The sequence below is a fragment of the Dipodomys ordii genome, unplaced genomic scaffold (genome assembly GCF_000151885.1).
Source record: "Dipodomys ordii isolate 6190 unplaced genomic scaffold, Dord_2.0 Scaffold18, whole genome shotgun sequence".
In the NCBI taxonomy this organism is placed as follows: domain Eukaryota; kingdom Metazoa; phylum Chordata; class Mammalia; order Rodentia; family Heteromyidae; genus Dipodomys; species Dipodomys ordii.
Window position 1 is genome coordinate 7,014,082 of NW_012267234.1, and position 20,208 is coordinate 7,034,289.

At 46.1% G+C, this 20,208-nt stretch overlaps 1 protein-coding gene across 1 annotated transcript; it reads left to right on the forward strand.

Moving 5' to 3' along the window:
* Positions 1 to 1,558: 1,558 nt before the first annotated feature.
* Ces4a (carboxylesterase 4A) lies at positions 1,559 to 16,925 on the forward strand. The gene is made up of 14 exons (XM_013012657.1): positions 1,559 to 1,616; positions 4,005 to 4,206; positions 6,075 to 6,216; positions 6,306 to 6,439; positions 6,573 to 6,726; positions 8,878 to 8,982; positions 9,061 to 9,165; positions 9,275 to 9,313; positions 10,088 to 10,228; positions 10,760 to 10,840; positions 11,458 to 11,611; positions 13,698 to 13,829; positions 14,292 to 14,364; positions 16,736 to 16,925. The coding sequence occupies exons 1-14, from the start codon at positions 1,559 to 1,561 to the stop codon at positions 16,923 to 16,925; spliced, it is 1,710 nt and encodes a 569-aa protein (XP_012868111.1).
* Positions 16,926 to 20,208: the final 3,283 nt, after the last annotated feature.

Below are 20,208 nucleotides of genomic sequence, written 5' to 3' on the forward strand. Positions count from 1 at the left end.
CAAGTGGTAAAGTGTCAGTCTTGCATGAAAAAAGCTAAGCAAGAGCATGATGCCCTGGGTCCACATACACACATACACACATACACACATACACACACAAACATTTCAGCCCAAGTTGAGGGTACAGGCATGAAGTTTAGGTTTAAATAAAGGAAGAATTGGAGCAGAAGATGATAAGTATGGGGCTGGGAAGGTGGCTCAGTGGTAGAGCGCTTGCCTTGCATGCCTGAGGCCCTGGGTTCCATTCCTCAGCACCACATCAGCAAAAAGAAAAAAAGTTGGAAGTGGCGCTGTGGCTCAAGTGGTAGAGCACTAGCCTTGAGCTGAAGAGTTGAGGGACAGCGCCCAGGCCCAGAGTTCAGTCCCCACGACTGGACCCCCCCCCAAAAAAAAAGATGATAAGTATATATCATTAAACAGTCCTAGGCAAAGCATGGCCAGCCCAATGACTCTCTTAGTTCTGGTTTTGTGAGAAGTTCCAGAGAAGTTATGGCCATCTCTTGAGGGTGACAATCTGACAATCTGCTTCCCACAGGTGCGTACAGGGTGCAGTCTCATCATTACAAGTGACTGTCCTCACTTGGGGGACTTGGGTGGGGGGGAGGGTATCTGTCCTGTGAGGCTCTGCAAATCCTTTCCTTGGGAAGGACAGTAGATTCAGTCCCTTGTCGTAAGATATTATAGATCACAGATATTATAGTCCTGTCCTTCCAGGAACCCAAAGTGACTATAGGACGGCAACTTCAGAGCAACAGATTACATTTGAAAAATGGAGGAATATTAAGGCTTTTTTTTTTTTTTGGTCGGTCATAGGGCTTGAACTCTGGGCCTGGGCACTGTCCCTGAGCTTTTCAGCTCAAGGCAAACGCTCTACCACTTGAGCCACAGCGACACTTCCAGTTTTCTGGTGGTTAATTGGAGATAAGAGTCTCACAGGGACTTTACTGCCTGGGCTGGCTTTGAGCCGAGATCCTCAGCTCTCAGCCTCCTGAGTAGCTAGGCTTATAGGCATAAACCACTATCACCTGGCCTACTAAGGTTTTCTCTAAGTGTGTGTGTATGTGTGTTTGTGTGTGTGTGTGTGTGCTGGTACCAGAACTTAAACTCAGGCCTTTACACTCTCACCTGACTTGTTTTCCCAATGGTTGAATCAGGGCAGGGAGGCCTGTGGCAGAGGCTCAACAAAGCAGAGGGGCCAAGGAAGTCCAGAGAGAGGAGACCTGGGGCTGAGGGGCCAAGGAAGTGGGCATTCTGTTCCTACTGTGTGCTCAGAGTTTGATTCGCATTTATCAAACTTCAAGTGAGCAAACCTGGAAGGGATTATAGGCAGGCTAGTTGGGTTGAAGAGCCAAAACTCTTTCCTTTGAGCTGTGACTCCAAAGCAAAGACCTGTCGCCCCAAGGCAGAGACATGGCTGTGGGCTGGTCAGGATGTGGGCCTAACTCCTCCAGCCCTAGTACGAGCTGAGAAGATAAAAGAAGAACACAACAGTCACTGCCACTGTCTAACCCTCTAGGTGCTGACATCACCCCGACCTGTGGCAGAAGCTGGCCAGAACATGAGATGGATGCTAGATTTGAGCCTAACCATCTGTCTGGCTCTACAGACAGCCCAAGGTAAGACCATCAACCCTTCCTGACAGTGCAACAAGGACACATAGACAAGGTGTGGGCAAAAGGAGAGCAGAGTTCAAGGCACTAATCTACTACCAGCTGGAAGTCTGAACAAGTCTGCTGGCTCTTCTAAGTCTCAAGGATGCTCTGTAAAGAAAAGAGTCTATTCCTTGCTTTCCAGGACCTGCCTCTGTCTCTCCTACATAAACCTCGTTAGCACTTGAATTCTGCTTTTTTCTCCCCAGTCTTCCTCTGTCCCTTTGATGGTACCAGGAATTTAACAGGGTCTCATGCTTTCTAGACAAGTTCTCTACCATTTGCGTCACTTTTAATTACATTTTTTATATATGATCTCATGCTTTTGCCCAAAACCAGAGCATTCTAGCTACTGTGGAGAATAATCCTACAGGCACCCAGGCTTGTCTTTCTTTTAAAAATTGGTATTACAATAGGACTGTACTGTATCATCCCTCTGTGAATATAAATACCTTGTACCTGCTTTATGATACGTTGTAGTGACTGTGCTTTATCAGAGCTGTTTTTAATGATGTTACTCAAGAATGTTTTCTTTCCAGATGATGATTGAGAAGTTAATAAAAAAAAATAGTGCCAGGTACCACAACAGTAACAGAACTTTGCATTTTTCTGGGTTTTGTTTTTTATCTTTATTTTTCTTTTTATTAATGGATGTGCTGGATGTCTAATTTTGTTCAGATGACTGCAGAACCTGGAAAAGTTGTTGCTGCTATTGATGCACAACATACTGCTATTATTGGTCTTTTTATATAAATATAAATATATATATGCATATATACAATTTGAAATTTTGGAAACTTTAGCTGTGCTGTTAACTTTGGAAAAAGTATCCCAGTTTACTGTGTTGAGTTGGCATTGTACAGAAATTAATAGCCATATTGATCTAGAAATGCTAAACTTAATTTTTTTCCATTTGTACAGGGGTAAACGCACTGTATTAAATATGTAAGGTCTTATCTACGTGGGTTTGATTACAGAAACTAATATTCTCTAAATTAAAAAAATGGTATTACAGATGGGTGCCAGTGGCCCAAGCTTATAACCCTAGCTACTCTGAAGGCTGAGATGTGAGGACTGCAGTTCAAAGCCAGCTTAGGCAAGAAAACCCATGAGACTGTTATCTCCAATTAATAGTGGTGGAGTACTAATCTTTACTGAAAAACTAAGGACAGTGCCCAGGCCCTGAATTCAAGGCCCAATACTGACACACACAATAAAAATTAATATTATACTTTATAATGTGAAAATAATATAACACATTAACAAAAGTTTGTTGAGATGAGGAGTAGAGCTCAAGTGGTAGAGAACTTGCCAAATAGGTACAAGTCCTGGCTTCACAAAAAAGTTTATTGAGGGGCTGGGAAGGTAGCTCAGTGGTAGAGTGCTTGCCTTGCATGCATGAGGTCCTGGGTTCAATTCCTCAGCACCATATAAGCAGAAAAAGCCAGAAGTAGAGCTATGGCTCAAGTGGTAGAGCGCTAGCCTTGAGCTGAAGAGCTGAGGGACAGTGCCCAAGCCCAGAGTTCAGGCCTCACAACAAACAACAACAACAAAGTTTATTGTGCCAGGTGCTGATGGCTCAGGCCTGTAATCTTAGCCATTCAGGAGGCTGATCTCTGAGGAGCACAGTTCAAAGCCAGCCTAGGCAGGAAAGTCAGTGACATTCTTATCTCCATCTAATAAGAAAAATCCAGAAGTGTAGAGTTCTGGTGTTAAGCTAAAGGAGCTTAGGAACATCTCCTAAGCTTTATGACTGAAAAAGAAAAAAAGTTTATTGAGGGGTAAAATATATACAGTATCTTTAATGTACTATTTTATTAATTATATTAGATTATACCCATATATAACTACAATTCAGATCAATATCTAAAACATTCTCAAAATGTGTCGTTTTGCAATCAATACTTTCACAGTAACTACCATACTGACCTCTATTACTTGTGCCAATATAAATACATGGTGTTTTTCTGTTTGTTTATTTTACATACTGGAGTTTGAACTCATGGTCTCACACTTGTTTGCTTGCTGGCTGAGTGGATGGCATTTTACCACTTGATCCACATTACTGAGATTCTTATTGAAGGCAGTTTATAATGTATAATAGTTATATTACTTTACTTGGTCACCAGATATAAATGTATTTCCAGTATCATTCAGATGTAGAATTTTCTTTATTTTAATGTTTCTACTTTCATGGAAAAAGGACCCAGAAGTGAAATTTCTGAAAGAAATTTGCCCCAGGACTGGCAAAAAAAAAAAAAAAAAAAAGGAAGGGAAGGAGGGAGGGAATCAGCTGTATCATCTATGACTGATAACTGGCTTAGCCAAGGTGACCTTTCTCTATTCTTTTCATAGGCACTTTGCACACTAAGAAGCCTATAGTGGTCACGAAATATGGGACCCTCCATGGAAAACAGATGCATGTAGGGAAGACACCTATCCATGTCTACCTCGGAGTTCCCTTTGCCAAACCTCCTGTGGGTGCCCGTAGGTTTGCTCCTCCTGAGCCACTGGAGCCCTGGAAAGGAATCAGGAGAGCTACCACCTACCCGCCTGCGTAAGAGCCAGAGGGTGGTCAGCTGGGAAGTGGGCAGACTTGAGGAGGGTGATGGGCTGGTGCTTGCTGCTTGGTAGTGCTTTGAACAATTCATTGAGAACATACTATACAATCACAGGCAGACAGACTTGGGTATCCTCATGGGCCTCAGTTTCCAAACCTGTATAATGAAGTTGATTAGACCAAATGGTGTTTAGCGCACTGCTCTTGGCTTCTCATGGGAGACTGCTAAGCAAAAGGGAAGTGATCATTTGTTGTGCCCAGGACCTGCTGGGGAACTTAATTTTCTAAATGTGTCTAAGAAGCAGTGCTCACACACAACCCATCCCCTTAATACTGCATGGCACTGCCAGCACTTCCCTGAGGAGGGAGCTCCAACCTAGATAAGGAAAGCACAGGCTCAGTTCCACTTTTGGAGTCCCCATATCTTCCCATCCCAGTCAGCCAGGCTCAAGCTTCAGTCATGCAGCAAGTCTGAGACTGTCCTTTGAAGCAATGAGCTTAGCAGTTTATCCAGAACAAGTGTATTTACTGTTCATTCAGAACATTGAGTAATCCACTTTCCAGGACTTAACCATGCCAAGAGTAACTAGTGTGGTAGTATGGGAACAGAAGCCTTAGCTGTACATAAGCCCAGTTCTTGGCAATAAGAGCCCTGATTTTTCTGGTGAGAGGCTGGTGTGGTTAACTAGATACTACACTAACACCTACATTAGCTATTGCCAAGAAATCAAGAGAAGGAAACTGAGAGGCATTACCCAGGGCATGTCCAACGCCCTGGATTTGAGTGTGGAAGTGGGTGATTGAGAAAGTGTCAAACAAATACCAAAGACAATCTACACTGATCAGCCTGCTGGCAACCTTGGATAGACTTGGCAGGATGGACTGAAGACAACTAGTTGAAAACCTTAATCTTGGGGAAATAAAACTAGACAGTTGAGTAGCAGGGGATAGGTTTGGACAAGGTAGATTTAAATGTGCTGAGGAAGGAGGCAGGTGATACACTGGTGTTCCCAGAGGCATAAGCCTGCCTAGCTAGAACAACAGAAAGGAGAAGAGAAACAGTGTATCAGAATTTCCTGCACATAATCAAATGAGTTTATCCCCCAACCTTAGACAAACATCTACCCTGCAGGCTGGGCCAGCAGGAAGAAAAAACAAAGTGACCAGATGGCCTAAATCTGGGAATACCCCTAAAGAAGATATGGTGCTGGGTGCTGGGCTGAGTGCCAACCCAGGTGAACCAATGCTACTTGAGGGAATGCTTGGACAACCAATGAAGTAACTCCAACCAGCACTATAGTCAAGTGGACAGAGCTTAGGGGAGGGCAACCAGAAAAAGAGAGAGAGAAGTGCCAACCAGAGCAGAAACCACTTGAATTGGCCCTAACTAGGAGAAGGAGTTTGCTTGGGCAGGGCAAAAGGGTAGACGGAGCCTTGGAAGTGGGAGGCAAGCAGTCACCTGCACATCATGGACAACAGAAGGAAAGGGACATGTTCTAGAGCTGTTGAGGAGACTTTAGGGGAGAATGAGCATGAGAATGAGCAGGGGAATGTCCAAGGCACCCAGATTTCAACTTTTCAACAGTCACCAATAAGAGCAGAAAATCTTCCCAGACAGACTTTAGCAAAAGTTTAACCAGGAGCAAGACATAAAGCAGAGAGATGGATTGTGGGAAGGCCTATCTGCGTGCCTCCCTCTCCTGGATCCCAAGGCTGGTGGAGGGATCCTGAAACACACTCATGCACACAGAGAGCCTGGCTGGATTTTGCTTTGGGTTCTATCTATCCTCTGAGGACCCTGTGCTGAAATCATTCTCTCTGCCTCCATCGCCGTTGCTGCGTTCAAATTCACACGGTGCCTGCAGGTGCCCGCAAGAGACCTTGGGACAGATAACTTCCATGTACCTAAACTCGAGGAAAATATACCAATTGCTGCACTTCAGTGAAGACTGCCTGTACATGAACGTGTATGCACCAGTGCGCACACCGGGGGACCCTCTGCTGCCAGTGAGTACTTTGTCTTCCAAGTAATTGTGGCATCCCACTTTGCACACCCCACGGTCCCACTCAGGACTCATCAGCCTGCCCTCACCCAGGTGATGGTGTGGTTCCCAGGAGGCGCCTTCATCATGGGTGCTGCTTCCACCTACGAGGGCTCACAGCTGGCTGTCCGTGAAAAAGTGGTGGTAGTGCTTCTGCAGAACAGACTGGGCATCCTGGGCTACCTAAGGTGGGTGTGGCTGGGGGCCAGGGGAGAAGGTTCCTCTGGAACTGGGTCTCAGAGGGAGTAAACTAGGGTGGATCAGGAGCACTCTACATGTATCCCAACTGTTGAAATCTGGGACCCTGACTATGAATCCTAGCACCGGCGACAGCCAGGCCCGAGGGAACTGGGCAATGCTGGACCAGATAGCAGTTTTGCGTTGGGTACAAGAGAACATCAAGGCCTTTGGTGGAGACCCGGATAAAGTGACACTGTTTGGCCAGTCGTCGGGGGCCATGTGCATCTCAGCACTGGTGAGTACGATGCCAGAATGGACCAGCATGGACACAGGACTGCCTGTTCCCACAACTGAATTCCTAGCTGCACTAGCCTATGTACAAATCCACAAGTACATAAACATTCCTGTCCACAGACCTACGCTATCCCCAATCAAGGCACCTACCATTCCTGCCAAGGGCACTGTTCTTTACAGCCAAAGGTACCGGGTCTAGGCATAGTACTGACAATGAAACTAAGCTCCAAGGAGGGCAAAGTAGAGGCTTAAGATCATCTTAGTGGGTGCCTCCTTTTCTACCTTCCCCAGAACTTTGTGCCCTGAGCAGAACCCACTGTTCATGGCTGGGGCCATAAACTATACCTGAGAGTCAAGGACTAGGTTAGAGACCTAGCTTTGGCCCTGACTCTCTTAAGAGACTATGTGCCCGTAAGAAGAGTGGGAATCTTTTTCTGCTAAGGGCCATTTGGGCTGTAATGTTTTCTGGTATTGATCTTTATGTTGCTGGAGGGCAGCAGGGGGCGGGGGGGGGAGGTAGTGAGGACAAGTCCCCCCTATGGTTGCTTTGGAAGGACCAGACCACATGATTTCATGGGCCTTATTATACACCTGAGAGCCAGGTATTTCTCACCCCTAGAAGGTACCCTAGAGGGACACATGGCCTAGAAATTGAGCAGGGACCACATCCTACATGGTGGCCTCCAAGGTAGGATACCCAAATACCTGAGTTCTTTCTGTATGTCATGAATCTTCTAAAAGGGCTGGGAAGGTGGCTTAATGGTAGAGTGCTTGCCTAGCATGCATGGAGCCCTGGGTTCAATTCCTCAGTACCACATAAACAGAAAAAGCCAGAAGCGGTGCTGTGGCTAAAGTGGTAGAGTATAGCCTTGAGCAAAAGAAGCTCAGAGACAGTGCCCAGGATCTGAGTTCAAGCCCCAGGACTGGCGAAAAAAAAAAAAGGAATCTTCTAAGCACCCTGTGTATAAATACTTTCCCCATTCTACAGCTGAAGAAATTGAGGCCTACAAAAACTGAAGCAAGTAGGGAGGAATGAGGAAAGGGGTAACATTGATCAAGATGCATATTCATAAACTACTTCATTGAATGGCAACTCCTTTGTGCAACTATTTCATTTTTTTTTAATGAAGCAGCCAGGCACCGGTGGCTCACGCCTGTATTCCTAGCTACAGGAGGCTGAGATCTGAGGATCATGGTTCAAAGCCAGCCAGGACAGGAAAGTCTGGGAGACTCTTATCTCCAATTAACCACCAGAAAACCCAAAGTGGCGCTGTGGCTCAAGTGGTAGAGTGCTCACTTTGAGCTGAAGAGCTCAGAGACAGCACCCAGGCCCACAGTTCAAGCCCCATGACCAACAAAAAAAAAGCAACTTTATCCAGTATGCACTGGAGAACAAGAACAATATTTTAAGCAAGGAAGTGATTCCAGCAGATGTGCACGTAGGGGGTGTAGCTCAGTCTGTTTCATGGATGAGACTAAGCTAAAAAGAACTGAGAACAGACTCAAACCAACTCCTGAGAGAATGGCTAGGCCAGAGGATATTATGGAGGCTAGTTCCGAAACAGAAATTGGAAGGATGGAGAGTAGAAGATGATTGCAGAATAATACAATAATGCAATAATGCATGAGGCTAAATGGACAAGACTGGGATGTCAGAGTGAACAGAGGAAGTAGAGAAGGTCCCTAGGACTGGTGGGGCGGGGGTTGTGGAGAGAGGAAGATTGATGCCAAAAGATAAAGGTTTGCCGGAGTAGGTTTGGGGCATATAAGTTCTAAAATATGTAGAAACAGGATAGCAAGCCCAGAATATGGCTGTTCCCCAAACATTGAGAGAGGCTAAGAATGTCAGTACCAGGATTGTAAGAATAATGGGGCTGTTCAACTACTATAAAGCAGAAGAAGATTCCTTCCCTCTACCAGCAGATCCCCTTCCACAATTCCAGGCTTCCTCTGGGAGCCCTAAGGCCTACCACATAGATCAGCTGCAGGAAGATGTTGACTTTAGGTTCCTGGACTCCAGCCCAACACTCCTGCTTCCTACCAGCTGGTCATCATCCTCTGAAGTTGCTCAGCAATGGCCAGACTGGCACTTAGAATATCCCAAGAGGCCCTATTTCTGTATCTCATGAGTGCCTTGCTCCTACCCATATAGATGATGTCACCCCTAGCCCGGGGTCTCTTCCACCAGGCCATTTCCCAGAGTGGTACAGCACTGATCTCAATTTTCATCACTCGTGACCCACTGAAGGTGGCCAAGGTGGGTATCTCTTCTCCCCCAGGCCTTAGCAAGAAGGGGAAAGATGAGAGCAACCCTGAGTACCCCTTCTTTCTACAGAAGGTTGCACACTACGCTGGCTGCACCCACAACAGCACAAGGATCATGATAGAGTGTCTGAGAGCTCTATCAGAGGCCAAGATGAGGCGTGTGGCCAGGAGGATGGTATGTAAAACATTCCAGTTTCTTGACCTGCTGTCTGCTAGCTGAGGCCTTTCTTAACGGACCTATGTCATAAACAAGACTTTCTCTGATCCTCTTCTCTCCCTGACAGAAATTCTTAAATATGAACTCTCAGAAAGACCCACAAGAGGTAAGCAGGCCACATTCTGCAATTTTTTTGTTGTTCTTTTCTGCCAGGACTCGGGCTTGAACTCAGGGCCTGGGTGCTGTCCTTCAGCTTTTTCATTCAAGGAGGCTAGTGCTCTACCACTTGGGCCACAGCTTCACTTAGGCTCTTTCTTTGGTGGTTAACTGGAGGTAACAGTCTCAAGAACTTTCCTGCTCAGGCTGGCTTCAGACTGAAATCCACAGATCTCAACTTCCTGAATAGCTAGGATTTACAGGTATGAGTCACCAGCACCCAGCTCAGTTTTTATTGACTATCTTCTGTGTGCAAGCCACTCAAGATACTCAACAAATTGTTTAGGCCAAGATCCCTTCCCTAGTGGAAGTGATGCTCCAATGGGGAAAGACAATGAACTCTACAAATAAATAATTCACCTCTTTAAGAAGGTGGTGAGCATCAATTAATGGAGATGGTAAGGGATGTCAGGAGTGGGAGGAGGGATAGGATTTCAACAGAATAAATATAGTTCAGGCATGCCTCATTGAAGTGACATTTTATAAAAATTGTCAAGAGACATGGAATGGGCCACGGATACAAACAGCAAGCATTCCAAGAGTGGACTCTTATCTGTCCTGGTCCCCTCCCACATTCACCTTCTCAAAGGTGAATTATTTTTTCCCAAGAGTCTAGGCTAATGCAGCCATCAGAGGGAGGACCTGCTGAGCCAAACATTCAAGGACAAGGGGACTCTGTGAGGACATGTGGAATAACTGACTGAAAATACCCTTGACCTTGCAGATCATATGGTTTCCGAGCCCAGTGGTGGATGGTGTGGTGCTCCCAGATGACCCTGCAGCACTCTTGGCCTTGGGGAAGTTTTCACCTATCCCTTATCTTCTAGGTGTCAACAACCATGAGTTTGAATGGGTCTTGCCTTATGTAAGTGACAGGGAAGGGTAGCTACCATAGTGAGGTAGCATGGAGTTTCTATTGGGCAGTATTGAGTGCCTGTCAGATCACCGTAGCCGCTCTGAGGATACACAAGTACTTAAGAATCTCCTGGGTTCTCTGTTTCGGGAGAGCTAGCTAGGAATGGTTGGGTGAGGGTGTGGGGGAGGGCGGCAGGGGGGAAGAGACAGGGAGAAGTATGGCCTCTTGGGAGTTTGAGAGTTCCAAATCCCCAAGTCATATTTTAGATGGGTTATGATGTCTATCCCTAAGCCTCCAGGTAACTACAAATCTTGGAGCCCTCTTCACTCCAGGGAGGATGTCCATGCTCAGTATGACCCCCACCACCCCCACTACCATTCCATTCTTCTCCTCTGGACCAGGTGGCAGTGATAAAAGGGAACAGAAGGGCAGGGAAAGGTCACAGGCCTTTCCTGCATCCATGAACTCTAGCTGAAAGATCTCCATTTATATGGGTAAACCTTCAGGCCTAGCCACACTCAGGATCTTGTCTTTGAGCAGATAATGAAGTTTCCACTACAAAAGCATGTAATGAGAAGAGATGCTCTCATCAAGGTATTCGAGAAGACCAGCACCATGTTGGTGAGTGGCCCAGCTGGTAGGGGGGCTCAGTTGAATAGGACTGACCTCTTACCCTGTTTATTAATCTAGTAACTGTTCTTTGCAAGAGCTAAAGATAGTATCTTTCTTGGAGAGCCTCAAAGGAGCTGGGTGGCTGATGGGCAAGGTCTCCAAGCCATCCTCGGAGTCATGGGAGATCGTTCTCATGAAGCAAAAACAAGGGAAAGAGTCAGTCAAAACAGCCAGGAGTTGGTGGCTCACACCTGTAATCCCTAGCTACTCAGGAAGCTGAGATCTGAGGATTGGGGTTCAAAGCCAGCCCAAGCAAGAAAAGTCTGTGAGACTCTTATCTCCAATTAATAAGCAGAAAGCAGAAAGTACAACTATGGCTCAAAGTGGTAGAGCACTAGCCTTGAGCAAAAAAGCTCAGAGACAGTGCCCAAGCCCTGAGTACAAGCCCCACAGCTGACAAAAACAAAACAAAACAAAGCAAAAGCCAGAGACCTTTCTGGGATGGTCTCCTTTCCCAAAACTCCTGGGTAGGGGGAGGTGTGAAGCTGAGTCCAAGGCATTGCTTTCCTCACATCTGGCCCATCTGGCATGAGAGAGCTCAGGGTGGGTCTGGTCTGCTGGCCTAGAATATCACTAAGGAACAGATTCCACTCGTGATGGATGAGTACCTGAGTAACATGTCTAAAGAAGACTGGAAGATGATAAGAAGCCACGTGATAGACTTAGCTGGAGATGCCACCTTCATGGACTCAACAGTGCGAACTGCCCGCTACCACCGGGGTATGAGGGACCCCTCCCCGCAAGAATGAACCACTGATCTGCTTCACTCTCTTGCTGTTCCGCTTGCCTGCTGGACCACTTTCCAGCAAGACTTACTAATCACTCCCCAACCATCTCTGCATTTCTGGACTGGCTGGTGTAGAATTCCAAAATATGACAGAGGAGGTAGGAAAAGCCCAGAGTAGTGATTCATGCTTGTAATCCCGGCACTTAGGAAGGTGAGTCACAAGAGGGAGACCCTGTCTCAAAAAAATTGGAGTCATGGGAGATCGTTCTCATGAAGCAAAAATACGGTAAGAGTCAGTCAAAACAGCCAGGAGTTGGTGGCTCACGCCTGTAATCCTAGCTACTCCTGAGGCTGAGATCTGAGGAACATGGTTCAAAACCAGCTCGGGCAGCAAAGTCCGTGAGACTCTTATCTCCAATAAACCAGTAGAAAACCGGAAGTGGCGCTGTGGCTCAAGCAGTAGAATGTTTGCCTTGAGCTGAAGAGCACAGGGACAGCGCCCAAGCCCAGAGTTCAAGCCCCACGACTGACCAAAAAAAAAAAAAAATCAAAACCAAGGGGCTGGGACATTGGCTCAGTGGTAGAGTGCTTGCTTTGCATGCATGAGGCCCTGGGTTCGATTCCTCAGTACTACATAAGCAGAAAAAAAGCTTGAAGTGGCGCTGTAGCTCAAGTGGTAGAGTGCTAGCCTTGCACTGAAGAGCTGAGGGACAGTGCCCAGGCCCAGAGTTCAGCTCCAATGACCGACCAAAAAAAAAAAAAAATCAAAACCAAGAGAAATATACACATTACCTGAATTGTGAGATGCTAACTCCTCTGTACAACACTTTAATAATAACAAAATTATATACTAAAAAAAATCAAGGGCTGGGAAAGTGGCTCAATGGTAGAGTGCTTGCCTTGCATGCCTGAGGCCCTGGGTTCGATTCCTCAGCACCACCTAAGCAAGCAAAAAGAAAAAAAAAGCCGGAAGTGGCGCTGTGGCTCAAGTGGTAGAGCGCTAGCCTTGAGCTGAAGAGCTGAGGGCCAGCGCCCAGGCCCAGAGTTCAGGCCCCACGACCAGATCCAAAAAACAAAACAAAACAAAATAAAAAAAAAATCAAGGGCTGGGAATGTGGCTTAGTAGCAGAGTGTTTGCCTAGCATGCATGAAGCCCTGGGTTTAATTCCTCAGTACCACATAAACAGAAAAAGCCAGAAGTGGTGCTGTTGCTCAAGTGGTAGAGCTCTACCACTTGAAGCTCAAGGACAGAACCCAGGCCCTGAGTTCAAGCCCTAGGACTGGAAAAAAAAAATCAAAAACAAAAATGAGGAGGCACTGAGCCATCAATCATGCAAGAGGAAGAGAGGGAGCAATTCCTTAGGAACGAGAGCAAAATCTCAGTCAACCTAGAGGAGAAAGCTAGGGCGGCAGTTTCCTGAATGAGAGACAGACATAGTGGCAACTGTCAGAAAATCCTGCCAAACTGATCGAGGTCTAGGAGCATGTTGGTAGGAGGTCAAAGGAGGACTGGAGAGGGCAGGTGCTAAGGACCTTTAAATGCTAGACCAAAAATGGAAAGTTCAACTGCATGCCAGTGGCTCACATCTGTAATCTACAACTCAGGAAGCTGCATTCTGGGTATTGCAGTTCAAAGCCAGTCTGGGTAGGAAAGTGTGTGAGATGCTTATCTCTAATTAACCAGCAAAATGCTAGAAGTGAAGTATGACTCAATTCATAGAGCACCAGCCTTGAGCAAAAAAAGCTAAGGGACTGCATCCAGGTCCTGAGTTCAAGCCCCAGTACCAGCATAAAAACCAAAGCAAAAAAAGAAAAGTTCAAAACAGAGGAGAGGAAAGTTTTCATTTCCTGTCATAATCCTGCAAATTAGGTATCTCTGCAGCTCAGAGTGGTTGAGTGACTTGCCCAGGGTCACAGAACTAAGGAGTGATAAAGAAGGCAGGCAGAATTCAAATCAGTGCCCTTGATTCTGAAGCTGACGCTTATTCTTTGGTTTGATGCAGGTGGGTGGAACGTGTGGAGGATGGGAAGGACAGATTGGGCTTTTTCTGCATTCTTCTTCCATATCCCTATTCACAGATGCTGGCTTCCCTGTTTACTTGTATGAATTCGAGCGCAAAGTTCCCTCAAGAATAGTTATCAAACCTCTTAAGGATGGAGCAGACCATGGGGACGAGATCCACTACATCTTTGGAGGTCCCTTCTCCAAAGGTACTAATACATTACCTGACACTCCCTGATGGGGTCCATCTCCTCACTTGTATGTAGAGAACTCTCTCAATCTCTAGTCCTTTCCCTCACTTTGGTGTCCAAGGGAGCCAATGAGCCAGTCCCTAGTCTAAGATGCATTTTGTGTGTGTGTGTGTGTGTGTGTGTGTGAGCTGGTCCTGGGACTTGAACTGGAGGCCTGCTTTCTCATTCAATGCTGTTAGCACTCTACCACTTGAGCCACAGCTCCATTTTCAGCTTTTGGGAGGTAAGAGTCTCACAGACATTCCTGCCTGGGCTGACTTCAAACCCCAATCCTCAGATCTCAGCCTCCTGAGTGGCTAGGATTACAGGCATGAGCCACTGGCACTGGGCTGAGATGCAGTCTTAAATAGAAGTCTTCTGCAGAGTTGAAGGTCAGCATCCCTGCTCTGACCTAAATGCCATACCCTGTTCTGTCACCAGGCCGATCTACAAGTGAAGAGAGAGCGCTTAGCCTCCGGATGATGAAATACTGGGGCAATTTTGCCCGCACAGGGTGAGTCTGTCCTCCTGACACATCTGAGCAGAGCAGGACCTGAAGGATGGCTGCTTTGGGTATTTGACCCTGGTATCCCACAGAAACTGAACAGTCAGTTTGTCCAGAGTGCCTTTTCCAGCCATGAGATCCTAAGTGTCTCTAGAATGTGTCCCTCTCTGTCCCATAACCCATACTCTTTCTTCACTCAAGTATTCAACAGTCACTTACTGATGCTCCCTTGTGTGCCATGCCTTAGTACTGGAACTGACACTTAAAGATGTCAGTGATGTGTGATCCATCCTTCCCCAGCTCACCCTATGAAAATATAATGTTAGCAAAAAAAAAAAAATCAGGCAATATGAGAAGACTGGTCTTAGATGACACCAGCTAGGTAGCAAAGGAGGCTTCAGGTAAAGGTGACACCTAAACTGAGCTTTGTCTACCTTATGACTATTTCCCTTCTCCCACCTTTTCTTCTCCATCCTCCTGTGACACTGGAGGGATCTTTCTGAAATATCATCTAAGACACTCTTTTTTTGGGGGGGAGGGTCCGATCGTGGGGCCTGAACTCTGGGCCTGGGCGCTGTCCCTCAGCTCTTCAGCTCAAGGCTAGATCTCTACCACTTGAGCCACAGAGCCACTTCCAGCTTTTTTCTTTTTGATTATGTGTGCTGAGGAATTGAACCCCGGACCTCAGGCATGCAAGGCAAGCGCTCTACCACTGAGCCACCTTCCAGCCCCCTGACCAAGTCACTCTTATGCTTAAAAAAAAACAAACTTTGTGGCTCCTGTAATCTCTAAATGAAGTTCTAGTCTCAGCCTGGCATCACTGACATAAAAGGCCCTTCAGAATCTTTATATTTCTTCACATTCTCTATAGGGAAAAAAGTTAAAACTATCCCCACGATCTTATATCTAAATATATCTTACATCTACTTATATCTTATACTGAAGGACCCAAAAGACTCCATCCCCAAGCCCCTAAAGCTGATCAGTAACTTTGGCAAAGTATCAGGATACAAATGAACCCACAAAAATCAGTAGGCTTTCTGTATACCAACAATGTACAAGCAGAGAGGGAAATCAGAAAAACAACTCATTTGCAATAGCCTCAGAAAAAAATAAAATATCTGAGAATACACCTAACCAAGAAGTAAAAGATCTTTATAGCAAAACTAAAAAAATTGAAGAAAGAAATCAAAGACAACATAAGGAATGGAAAGACCTTCCATGTTCATGGATACATAAATTTAATATTGTGAAAAGGGCCATACTGCCAAAAATTACCTACAATTTAATATACTTCCCATCAAAATCCCAATGACATTCCTTACTGAGATAGAAAAAAATCCAAAAATTCATAAGAACAACAAAAGACCTCGAATAGCTATAGCAATTCTGAGGAAAAAAAAAAAAGCAATGCAGATGGTATCACAATTCCAGACCTCAAGCTCTACTACAGAATTATAATAACAAAAACAGCTTGGTATTGGCACAAAAGTAGACTCGAAGATCAATGGAACAGACTAGAAAACCCAAAAATAAACACATATACTTTTACAGCTATCTGATATTTGATAAGAAAGCTAAGGATATACAGTGGAAAAAAATAGTCTCTTCAATAATTGGTGTTGGAAAAACTGGGCATCCATGTGTAAAAAACTAAAATGGTTCCATCTTTCTATTCTCTACACACACACACACACACACACACACACACACAACCTGCTTTTATCTAACCCTGTACTGTCCCTGTGCTTCTTTTTGCTCAAGGCTAGCACTCTACCACTTGAGCCACAGTGCCACTTCTGGCTTTTTCTGCTTATGTGGTACTGAAGAATTGAACACATGTCTTTATGCATGCTTGGCAAGCACTCTACCACCAAGTCACATTCCCAGCCAAGTGTGACACTTTTATCTCCAATTAACCACCAAAAATCTAGAAGTGGAGGTATAGCTCAGTGGTAGAGTGCTAGCCTTGAGTAAAAACATCTAAGGGAGAGTGCCTTGGCCCTGAGTACAAGCCCCAGTACCAGCACAAAAATAAAAAATTGCATATGCTATTCCCACTTCTTGGAATCCTCTCTTTCCTCCCACCTCCCCCACCCCAACCTCCAACACCACTTTCTTATCTCTCCCTTCCTTCCTTCCTTCTCTCCTTTCCCCACTATGTAAACCAGGCTGGACTAGAATTCATGATTCTCCTGCCTCAGCCTCATTATACAACTATGCCTGGCTTTCCTGCCATTTCTTAAAGATCTGCCTAAATATTTCCACAATGCCTTCTTGGACCTCAATCTCCAAGGGGAAAGTAAATGAGGGGTGAGAGGAAGGGGCAGTGTGGAAGGTTGTGAAATGAATTCTCCCTGTTTGACCCTCTCTGGAGCAGGAACCCTAATGATGGAAAGCTGCCCTACTGGCCACGCTTTGATGAAGATGAAAAGTACCTGCAGCTGGATTTTACTATAAAAGTTGGTATGAAGCTGAAGGAGAAGAAAATGGCCTTCTGGGAGAGGATACACCTTCATCCTGAGAGGCATACAAACATTTCTGAGAAAGGCAAAGCAGGAGGAAGCTGAAAAGCTTGTCCCACCGTCCAGGCCTCAGGGATGCTGACATGGACACATCTGGGGACAAGAGTCCTGCCTAGCCAATCTAGAACCTGCAAAACCTCTCTCTTTGCCTCCATGCCATAGCTTGAGTCTGTTGAAACCGTGCACTAGCACTATGTCACCCTGACATTCCATGCTATCCCTATATCTCCGTCTGTATTAGATTAGGCCAAGCCTTTCCATTACCTTCTTATGGGAAGTCTACTCAGACTGCCACTGTTTCATTGCACCTGTTCATCATTTACCATCTATCCTGTTCAACCTCATGCCTGTTCCCATTTGGCCTTGAGGCTCTAAGAAACAGCAAAGCTCTGACAGTTTAAGATCTTCTCCCTGACCCATACTCATTTACCCCATGGTCCCTCCAAAGCCTGAACACAAGGATGGTCCTCAATAAAGACATGGTGACTGAACCCATAATTTCTCTATATAATGGCTTGAAAGAAGTGGATGGTGTCTTAATTGGAGCCCAATTGGGGGAGTAGAGTGTTGCTGCTTGCTCCTACCTGAACTGTGCTTTGCTGAGCCACAGTCAAGGGCAGGTACAGCAAACACTTGGCTTGTCTCTTCATTATCTCCAATGCAGTCCCTCACCTCCAATATCAGGACAGCCACAGGCCACATTCACTGTCCATCCATTTAGGTCTTAGTCCTGCATCCTCATTCCTCATTCTCTTGCCTGGCCTGCAACCCTACCTGGGCCCCTCCTAGCCTGTCCCAAGGGTTTTATTTGTTGTTTGGTTTTTCTCTTTCTTTTTCTTCCTTCCCTACTCCAGGAAATTTAACTGAGAATTGTGGTTTGAAGCCAGCCTAGGTAGGAAAGTCCATGACACTTTTACCTCCAATTAACCAGCAAAGAAAAACAGATGAGGATCTGTGGTTCAGTGGTAGAGCACCAGCTTTAAGTAAATAAGCTGAGTGATACCATCCAGGCCCTGAGTTCAAGCCCTAGAATTGGCACATGCACACACACACACACACACACACACACACACACACACACAGAGCACAAGCAACTGACTCTCACAGCTCTGTCATGTAAACATATTATCCCTACTTTACAATTAAGGACATAAAAGCCTTGCGTAAGATCACAAGCTAATAGTAGCAGAGCAAGACTTGGATCCAAGCCCATCAGACTCACCTTCTACCTCCACCCAGATCTAAACAATCTCTAACAAACAGTGGCTCCCAGAGATTGTATGTGGCAGTTCCACTCCCAAGGGACACACAGCCAGTATACTGTCTCCACCCATCACTTTAACAAGGTGACAAAGACAACCAAATGGCTATGTTCTACTTATAGTAGAAACCTGAGTGAGGGGATTGGGACTCAGCCCCCTGGAAGGCGATCCTAGTGTAACTTATGCATGAAATAAGACTGCATGAGACTGGAGGGCTCACTTTGTAACCTTCCTTCCTCCCAGAACTGCCTCCAAGAGTTCATTTCTCTCCTACTATGGTTTGACTGTGACTTGTTTCTTTGAAACTTATACTGGGGTTTAGATTCTATTGTGAGGTAGTAGGTGTGTAGAAATTAATCTGCATATGCTGCTTAAGGGGAGAAGCTTTTGGTAAGTAATTAGAATTACATAAATTCACTATGGTTTAGCACTACAACTGAATAAGAAGGAAAAAGGGGTAGGAGTATGGCTAAAGTGATAAAGCCCATCTAACAAATGCCAATCCTTGAGTTCAAACCCCAATATTGAAAGAAAAAAAAGAGGAAAAGTAAAGAGACACATGCCACATATATGTGTCTTTTCTTTTTGGAAGTACTGGAGTTTGAACTCAGGGTTTTGGTTGGTTCAAAAACAAAATGCCAGGCCAGATGCTGGTGGCTCACGCCTGTAATCCTAGCTACTCAGGAGGCTGAGATCTGAGGATTGCAGTTCCAAGCCAGCCCAGGTAGGAAAGTCCCTGAAACTCTTATCTCCAATGAACCACCAGAAAACCAGAAGTGGGGTTGCGGCTCAAGTGGTAGAGCACTCACCTTGAGCTGAAGAACTGAAGGGACAGTGCCCAGGCCCAGTGTTCAAGCCCTACAACCTACACACACACATACACACACACACACACACACACTGCCAGGTGCTAGTGGCTATCATCTTCACTACTCAGGAGCCTAAGATCTAAGGATATGGTTCAAAGCCAGCCAGGGCAGGAAAATCCATGAGACTCATCCCTAATCAAGCGTCAAAAAGCTGGAAATGAAGCTGTGGCTCAAGCAAAGGGATAGCAAGCACCAAGGCCCTGAGTTCAAGCCCCAGTACACAGACACACAGACACAGACACACACACACTACTGTTAAATGGGCTAAGGTTATCCTTGGAGTTTCCTCTTAGTAAATTTGTTTCCTGACCCACTCTGCCGTTGGCTATAAATTCCTACTTATCTATGCTGTATCCTTAAATAGTTGATAAGGATTTGAGCCTCCCCCAAGGTAAAGCTCCACTGCTAGCGTCTCTAAGCTTATTTCAAAGGTTTTGAATAAAGTCCATCTACCTGAGCTTTAACATCTATGTATAATCTTTTCTTTAACAGCCCTGTGAGGACTTTCTCTTATGGGTCTTGGGGAAAGGAGCTTCTTCCGGAACAGAGGAAGTCCAACTGTTGTCCTCCAACTGTGGCAGACAAGAGAACCACAGGGTATTCTGGGAAACCTTAGGGTCTTCCCAAGCGTTCCAGCAGGAAGAACTCTAGAATCCCTGGATAGAAGGGAGAGAGCTAATTCCCGGTCTCTGTACTCTCCCCACTCACTCGGGAAGGTGCCATCCCTTAGTTCCTCCCAGGGCTGCACAGCTGGAGGAGGGGGTGGGGAGGGTCCCCACTACCTCCACCTTGTCTTCCCGCTCCCACTCACATCCCACGAAGACCACCCATGGAACGGTCCTCAGAAATGATTGGATCTTGGTGATGACCCCCCCGGAAACTTCGGTAGCTTCATTCTTTCCGTTTACCTCGTCCTGCCCGCACCAAAGCGACCACGCAAGCGCACAGGTGCAAAGTTCCGCACTGCGCGCCCACGCGCTGCACCTCCCCACCACCCACCGGGGGGCGGGCTGGCTCCGGGCTGCGGAAGTGGTTCCCCTTCTTTCCCCTATTTCCCCCCATATCTCCCCGATCTCCCCCTACCCTCCAGTTCTCCCGTACCATCCTCTAACTCTCCTCCCCCACCTCCCTCTGCACAGCATTACCAGCCAAGGCAGCGGGGGAAGAGCCAATTAGTGCGGGAGACGCGGCCCCTCC

Excerpts from the sequence above, each read along its gene's own strand:
- Ces4a (XM_013012657.1), top strand. The coding sequence starts at position 1,559 with ATGAGATGGATGCTAGATTTGAGCCTAACCATCTGTCTGGCTCTACAG. Across the intron at positions 9,314-10,087 it reads CTCAGAAAGACCCACAAGAG|ATCATATGGTTTCCGAGCCC; the intron begins GTAAGCAGGCCA and ends TTGACCTTGCAG. Across the intron at positions 14,365-16,735 it reads GGCAATTTTGCCCGCACAGG|GAACCCTAATGATGGAAAGC; the intron begins GTGAGTCTGTCC and ends TCTCTGGAGCAG.